Source organism: Callospermophilus lateralis, chromosome 2, assembly GCF_048772815.1.
Source record: "Callospermophilus lateralis isolate mCalLat2 chromosome 2, mCalLat2.hap1, whole genome shotgun sequence".
Lineage (NCBI taxonomy): Eukaryota > Metazoa > Chordata > Mammalia > Rodentia > Sciuridae > Callospermophilus > Callospermophilus lateralis.
Genome location: NC_135306.1, coordinates 152,602,457 through 152,611,532, shown reverse-complemented (window position 1 = coordinate 152,611,532; position 9,076 = coordinate 152,602,457). Strand labels below are relative to the sequence as shown.

Genomic DNA, 9,076 nt, shown 5'->3' with positions numbered 1-9,076 from the left:
AGAGGGATAAAAAAGAACATATGAGAAAGGCTGAGTGATCAGTTAGTCGTAAAGAATACAAGGGCAAGAATTATTATGACATTATCTATCATTATAATTTTCATTTAGCAGATTCTACATTTAAGAAAGTATTGATTATGCAAGAAATAATTATACTTTCAGCTACTATGTCCTAAACTCACTGTAAATAATGAATAACATCATTTTACATTACAAAATTTTATTTCTTTTAAGAGTTGAAATTATTCCAGATATTAGGGAGTCTACCTGCCCTATCAACCAATTGTGGAATCAAAAGACCAATAAATAATAATAATTGCTTTGATTGTTATCATCTGCAGAGAATAAATTACTTTTGCACCAGAGAAAATATTATCCATCCCCTGATGTTGGCTTCAGGGAACGGCTCTTCTCATCCCGTGTCCTTCATCCTGCTTGGAATCCCAGGACTGGAGAGTTCCCACTTTTGGATTGCCTTCCCATTCTGTGTCATGTATATCGTGGCTGTAGCTGGCAATATCACCATCCTGCATGTAATCAGAACTGACCACACCCTGCACCAGCCCATGTACCTCTTTCTGGCCATGCTGGCTCTCACCGACCTGGTCCTCTCCTCCTCCACACAGCCTAAAATGCTGGCCATACTCTGGTTCCATGCTCATGAGATTGAATACCATGCCTGCCTCATCCAGGTGTTCTTCATCCATGCCTTTTCTTCTGTGGAGTCTGGGGTGCTCATGGCTATGGCCTTGGACCGCTATGTGGCCATCTGCTTCCCACTGAGGCACTCTAGTATCCTCACCACGTCTGTGGTGATCAAACTGGGGTCGGTTGTGATGGTGAGAGGGCTGCTGTGGGTGAGCCCCTTCTGCTTCATGATCTCCAGGATGCCCTTCTGCCCCAACAAGGTCATTCCCCAGTCCTACTGTGAGCACATGGCTGTGCTGAAGTTGGTGTGCACTGATACCAGAGTCAATCGTAGATATGGGCTCTTTGTGGCCTTCTCTGTGGTTGGCTTTGATATTATTGTTATTGGCATATCCTATGTGATGATTTTGAGGGCTGTTCTTCAGTTGCCCTCAGGCGAAGCCCGTCTCAAGGCTTTTGGTACCTGTGCTTCTCACATCTGTGTTATTCTTGCCTTATATGTTCCAGCCCTCTTTACCTTCCTCACCCACCGGTTTGGCCACCAAGTGCCCCATTTAGTACACATCATATTTGCTAATGTCTATCTTCTGGTACCTCCCATGCTCAACCCCATCATCTATGGAGTAAGAACCAAACAAATTAGGGACAGAGTTGTCAGAGGATGCTGTGGAAAAGAGTCCTGAGCCAAGGATCACAATGTCCTCATATTCTCAGTTGCCCCATTGATCTGGGGACATAATGATTAAAGTTTGACAGGCCTTTATGCATCATCACAAAGTCATCTCTTGGACAGCCAACCCAGAAGTTAGCAACCCTCCTGAAGAAACAGGCACAAGTCTCAGGATATCTAGAACTCAAGATCTGAGTGATTTGATGGATAATGAAAATTTAGTTGACCTAAGTTTACCATTTCAAGAAAACTGTTTCATGTATTGAATCAGTGGATATTTCAAAGAATGTTATCTACATATTATTAAGGCAAAAACATTATTTTATATGATTGATAGAAGGATAAGTGCTGATGTTGAAGACCCTGGCTACTCCTATGGTATATTCCGAGGCCAGAAATTCTGAGATCAGAGGGGGAATGAAAGAAACACAGGTCAATGCCTGATTTTTCAGAGGATGACCCTTTCCTGAAACCTACCCCAAACCAGATAAAGCTAGAGTCTCAGTCTTCAGTTTCCAGTTCTCAATGTATCTATCTTAAGTGCCCACCATCATAGAATTCCCCAGAGTTGGATTTCTCTAGTTTCTGGAAGTCTAAATGACAGCCCTATTATTCCCTACAGGTTTTCATCACTGAAGGTTGGCACAGGCAAGCAAATGTGATAATCTAATTATATTTTTTAGATAAGGATACAGAAACCAAGGAATTTAAGCAATGTCCTTGGCCTTACTTCTGAGATAGAAAATAGAGGAGAGCCAGAAACAGAAAAAATAAACAAACAAATAATAATAAAAAAAAAAAGCTCCAAGGCAGAAATTGGCTCTTCCTGAGAAATCAGCTAGAAGTCTTAGTGAGATATAAGTAAAAGGCTATGGATTGCTTATTTCTGAGAAGAAATCCAAAATTGTAATTCATACTTGTGATGCTCCTAGAGGTATGCAAAATGGTGCCTTAGGAAAAAATTTAAAATTACACTTTATGTATACCAATGTTTGTGTCCTGAGTGTGCTAGTACTATTTGAAACTTAATGCTTTGATAAGAAGATTAAGGGCACAGGGACAGGATACCTCCTCAACATATATTTTCATTTTAATTGTCTTTTGACTAGAGTAGAAAGGGGTCAGTGGATATTGTAAACTAGACTTTCAGCAACAGTTTTCTTACTATCAAAAACATAGTACCTGCAACAGGCTGCTCTGGGAAAGATGGTATAAAGGGAAGTTCTACCAAAGGAAGAATAATTTTTCTCTGGAAACAAAATATAGATGTCTAAAATGCAGTGATATAGACTCCAGATGAAATGGAATGATGACTTGAATTACCAACAGAACTTTTTTTAGACTTTTTTGGTGCGTTATAATTATACATAATAGTGGGATTTATTGTGCCATATTTATAGATGCACATAACATAATTTGATCAATCTTATCTTCAGTACCTTCCCTTTTCCTCTACCTACTTGTTCTTCCTATTGATCTTCATTCTGTTGTTGTTGTTGTTATACCACATTATATGCATACATACATATGATACACATGTACATGTATATATGATCATGTTCATACATGGAGATACCATAATTCAGTAGATTTAATTTCCCATTACTTCCCCATGTCCTCCACTCCTTCCTCTCTCTCAATCCTCTTCCTTTACTCTATTGTTTTCCCTTATATTTTTGTGAAATCCAGTTTTATTTCTCTCTCTCTCTTGTTCATTCTCTCTCTCTCTCTCTCTCTCTCTCTCTCTCTCTCTCTCTCTCCCCACCCCTCTTTCTCTCTCTCCCCCTCTCTATCCTTCCCTATCTCTCTCTAACTTCCTCATGTGAGGGAAAATATTTGACCTTTGACTTTCTAAGTTTGTTCTAAGTTTGGTTTATTTTACTTAGCATAATGCTCTCTAGTTCATCAGTTTGCCAGCAAATGACAATTTCATTCTTTTTTATGATAGAGTAAAACTCCATTGTATATATAAACCACATATTTTAATCTATTCATCTGTGGATGGGCCCCTAGGCTTGTTCCATAACTTGGTTATCAACATAACAAAGATTTGGTTCTTGGAAAAAATAAACAAGATTGATTTTGTTAGCCAAACTGACCAAAAAATACCCCAATCAACAAAATTAGAGATGAAAAAGAAGTTATTGCCATAGCATTTCTAAAACCCACAGGATCACTAGGAGCTGTTTTGTAAACTTATATTCCAATAAATTTGAAAATCTAGAAGATATGACATATTTCTAGACCATATGACCCTCCCAATTGAACCAAGAGCATATAGAAAACCTAAACAGATCAGTAACAGACTGAAACAGTAATAAAACAACTTCCAAAAATAGAAAACAGTAATAAAACAACTTCCAAAAATAAAAAACCAAGGACCAGATGGATTCTTAGCTGAGTTATACCAAACATTTAAAGAAGAAATAATGCCAATCTTTCTCAAACTATTACATAAAATGTAAATGGAAGGAATACTCCCACATTCATTTTATAAAGCTAGAATCACCCTGATACCAAATCCACATAAAAAAACACATTAAAGAAAGAAAACTACAAAACAATATCCTGATAAACCTAGATATAAAAAATCTCAAATACAGTATTAACAATCTGCACTCAATCTTCACATTAAGATGACTGAATACCATAATCAAGTTGATTTCATCTCAGGAATGCAAGGTTGGCTCAACATATAAAAGTCAATAAATGAAATTCAACATATAAAATGAAATTAAAGACAAAAATCATATAATCATCTTGATAGATGCAGAAAAATCCCTTATCAAAATCCAACATTTATTCTCTTTAAAAACACTAAAGAAAAGGAACTTACCTCAATATCATAAAGTCTATATATGGCAATTCTAAAGCCAACATCATTGAATAGAGAAAATCTGAAAAAATCAAAAATGAATCCAGGATGTTCACTCTCAACATTCCTATTCAATATAGTTCTTAAAACTCTAGCCAGAGTGATCATGCAAGAAAAGAAAATTAAAGGGATATAAATAGGAAACAAATAAGTCAAATCTTTTTTTTTTTTTTTTTTTTTGTGGTGCTAGGGATTGATCCCAGGGCCTTATGCATGTGAGGCAAGCACTCTACCAAAAATATAAAAAATTTTAAAAATAAGTACATGTATAAAGGCATAAATTGGCATGAACATACTTTATATACAGAGATACGAAAAATTGTGCTCTATATATGTAATAAGAATTATAATGCATTCCACTGTTGTCGTGTATTTAACAAAAAAGTAAGTCCAATCATGTCTGTTTACAGATGGCATGACCCTATACATAGAAGACCCAACAGAATTTATTAATGAAACTAATTTTATTAAATCCACGTGGAGGATTATTAATTCTATCACATATTCCATAACTTCAATGAACATTTCTATGTATTGTTTTGTGTAACTATCAACAGTAATATTTTCCTTCTTTTTTTGTTTTTTTCTCAACTCACTGAGGCTTTTTGAGGGAAACCACCAAATCATTCTTTTTGGTGTAGGTTTAACAGTTCAATGGTAGCCTGGAATACGGTAAATGTGTAAGTAGGAAAAGTTTATTTGTTAAATGACAAATTTTACTTGAATGATAAATCGTGTGTTCTAAAGAGGTCTTGTGTAGGATTTTAAAATATAACTATCCAATTTATAGATTCTCTATGGACATTCACTTTCACCAGCCTATACCTCAGTGCATAAATCTAAACAGCATTGCTGGTTTATTTACATACTAGTCCTGGCAGGCTTCAAGCAGCAGCTACTGAGGAAACAAGCCCTGAAACATCATCCTTTTCCCCAAAGTTCCCAGAACTTAGGCCTAGGATTGCCCGTGGTGTAGCCAAGGAGTGAGCAGAGAGCTATAAAGTTAGGTCACCTGGGGTCTAGTCCTAGTTCAGGTCTTTTGTTCAGTACCAATACCTTTTCTCATTTCCTCACCTCTCAGAGTGAAACCATAATCGTTGCTCTCTTCCCCTCAAACAGAAAGTATGCTACAGTTTGGATCTTGAATATCCTCCAAAGACCCATGTGTTGAAGCTTGGGTCCCCAACCTGTGACACTTTTAGGAGGTAGTAGAACCTTTAGGAGGTAGACCTAGTGGAAAGTCACTGGGAGCTTACCCTTGGAAGAAAATAATGGAACCACCCATTCCTCCCTCTCTGCTGTCTCATAGCCTTGAAGTGAATAGGCCTCCACCACGCACTCCTGCAATGATGCAGGGTGCTGCCACAGACCAAAAGCAACAGAATCAAGCAACCATGTACTGAAACCTCTGAATCCGCGGGCCAAAATAAACCTTTCCCCTTTTATACTGATTATCTCAAATATTTCATCAAAGAAATGGAAAGCTGACTAGAACAGAGCATTTATGTATACACAAGGAGTCTATCTACTTATGAATTCCCCCACTTGAGGGCAGGGACTTAATGACAAGTGTTCAGAAATACCTATAATGCTTTACTCAAAAGCTGGAATATTGTACTGATTAGGAAGAAAGTATCAAGTCTCCATGCTGAGCATGGGAAAGACAGAGCCTAGTATTGAAATCAGTGCTTACAATTCAGTCATGAGAGAGAGACCTTAAAAAAAATAATATAGGGGCTGGGGTTGTGGCTCAGTGGTAGAGTGCTTGCCTCACGTGTGTGAGGCACTGGGTTCAATTCTCAGCACCACATAAAAAATAAATAGATAAAGATTTTTTTAGAAAACTAATAGAGTTTTAAAAAATAAATGAATGAATAAATAGGAAGTATGTGTTCCAAGTAATACAATGATCTGAAATTAGGGTGAAATGAATTTAAGGTAGAAATGTGTTAAAATGATTCTGAGAACCAGAAGACATCACTAGAAAAGTGATAAGTAGTCTGTGTTCCAAATGAGTAGTTTTAATTCATCAGATGAATGAAAATGGAAAGGAAATTTGAGGCAGAGGAATTAACATCTGTAGACATGAACCAAGAGAGATCAAGACACAGGAAGTGGATACAGAGACAAATCAGGCTATGGAGCAAAACACAGGCTCTGTCTTTCTGAAGAGCTTAGGTTTCAGCTTACAGGACAGAGATTCCTCATTACATGTTTTGACCAAAGAATCCTGAGCAAATTCTGAGTGGGGATTTGTCCTTTAGGAATGCTGAGGGGGAAAAATTGAGTTCCAAGAGGAAAAAAAAAAAAAAAAAACAACCCTGAACTTACCCCAGATCAAGAAGGCAAATCACAGCATCAGTTTTTAGGATGCTTTAAGGAATCAAATGAGCATCAGGAGAACAGGAAAGATTCTAATAGCACCTGTTTCTCCCTCCCTCTCATCTTGTTTTGGTTTTTTGTTTGTTTGTTTGTTTGTTTGGTGGATAGAGGGGTATTGGGGACTAAACTCAAGGACACTTGACAACTGAGCCACATTCTCAGCCCTATTTTGTATTTTATTTAAGGACAGGGTCCCATTGAGTTGCTTAGCATCTCACTTTAGCTGAGGCTGGCTTTGAACTCATGATCCTCCTGCCTTAGCCTCCCAAGCCACTGGAATTACAGGTGTACATGACCACACCTAACCCTCTTCTTTTTGATTTTTCCAATTTCATTAAATTTCATGTTTACAAAAGGTAACAGTGTTCATAACTGCACACAGGCCTAATGTAAAATTAATTTATTTCTTTATAGATAATTTAATTTTTTAAAATTCTTATTAGTAATGATACAACACCAGGATTACACCCTGACATTAACACATTTGACTCATTTCTGTTGCAGATTTACTGATTGAAATTTTTATTCTTCATTTATAAATCTGAGCCTGTGGTTTATAAATACTATCATTAGGTGAAATTAGATACATCCCAACATTTTTAGGTTTAATTTAGAAAAAAATATTTGTTTTTATTGGCATATGATAAGTGGCTTTTTGTTTAGAGCATTTTTAATGACTTTAAATTTATAGTTTCCAGTCCTTCTAAAAATGTGCTTATTGCTTGGTTAGTCTCTGTAAAGTGTATGTATCTCCCTGAAATACTAGTGCAACCATCATCTTCTGATGCCAGCACTAGGGATTAAGCACTCTCTATCCGCCTCCCCGCCCACACACACACACTTGCCTCTGTGTCTTTCCAGTATGGGAGGATTCCCAAGTATGGATATGTTTCCCAATCTTTATAGTTATGCCATGATTGTTGAGAGAAATATTGCCGTTTTCTATGTGGCCTGCACTAATTCTGTGAACCTATGCAATTCTTCCTGAGCCTTCTAGTTTTCATGGGGGAGGTGTTCTCATGTCTATTTCATCTAAGACATTATCCATTTGATTGGTTCTAAGCCTATAAAATCAAACACTATACCTGCCTGCATCATTCCAGGTTTGCTTCATTCATGGTTTGTCTTCTGCTAGTCCCAGGTGGTCAATAGATGCAGCCATCTGCCTTCTACCCCACCTTGTCATTTCATTCCAATTATTGGCACCAAGCAAAGAACAGTGATAGCAACACAGTGTTCTGTGAATGAACCCCTTTTTATGTTCTGGATCCCCATCTGCTTCAACCAGGGCATCCCCTCAACTTCCGCTGGTTCATGCACACACCAAATCATATCTATGGACTCCTGTAGTCTTCCCATGGTTGGATTACAATAGCTATCATGACAGGCAGTGCTATAGCTATCTTCTGGAAAATCTCTGCCCATGGTATTTAGCACATATGTCTGTACATTTGTGTCATCCTGTCCCAGTGTATCTTCAAGCTCTGTTTTTTATTCTCTCATCGCTTTAGTTGCCCTAAGCTCAAAGTGGTTTCTGTCACTCTGCTCAATGTCTGCCTACTGGTGCCTTCCATATCCAAAACCATGTCTTAATCTTTATCTTTGGAGTGAAGTTTAAGCATACCCAGGAAACTATGGTAGAGAAATGTTGTGGGAAATTTTTCCTAAACTAGAAGCATCTACTTGGTTTTCCTCATTCTTGTCAGACAAGGGCCAAAGAAGTATAAATAACCATATTTCTCAAATTCATCAAAATCATTATCTATCATTAAATTTCATCTAAGAAAAAATTTTAAGCATATCTAAGTGAGGAAATACTCAATATTCTCTTGAAGAGCAAGGATTCAGGAATCTTTATCATGAAAAATATAATGGTTCTCCATTAGATTTAAAATATTTAATCTATCATGATTTTACCTAGACATAGAACTATTCTTAGGTCAACTGACAGAAAAATTCCATGCTAGATTTTCCCTGGACTGTTTTTACTCTTCCTTATATTAATTGAAGAAAAACAAAACTTAAAAATACACAACCAAACATACAAATTTTGAATCAAGTTGTAAAAGCCATAAATTTGTTTTATATGAGAAAGAAGGAAATATTGAAGGATTTGGTCACTTTTACATTCCTGAGGACATTTTTATCTGAAAGTCAGTTCTCACAGTAAGGGCCCTAGAGGCAATCTCCACTGACATTTCAGGATAGATGGGATCTTTCCGATACCCGGAAAGAATAATACCTGTATTTATACCCAAGAGTAATTGGAAAAATTAAATATAATAACTTGTGTAAAAATAGAAATGCAAATAGTCATGACATTTATACTATTTTCACACACTGGCCTATGGAAATTGATTACTGGAAAATCCATGGGCTTAGCTATCAGGAAGATAGGAAACTCAAACTAGCTCAGCAATTCATGAACTGTTTTATTTGAGATAATCACTCTACTTCTTTTATTTTATCCTTTTGTTGTTACTAACGTAAGACAGCATGCT

The 9,076-nt window shown here is 36.8% G+C and overlaps 1 protein-coding gene across 1 annotated transcript; it reads left to right on the top strand.

Annotated features, from left to right (window-relative positions):
- The first annotated feature begins 386 nt into the window (after positions 1-386).
- On the top strand, positions 387-1,331 carry LOC143391346 (olfactory receptor 52R1). The gene has a single exon (XM_076844042.2). The coding sequence runs from the start codon at positions 387-389 to the stop codon at positions 1,329-1,331; it is 945 nt and encodes a 314-aa protein (XP_076700157.2).
- Positions 1,332-9,076: the final 7,745 nt, after the last annotated feature.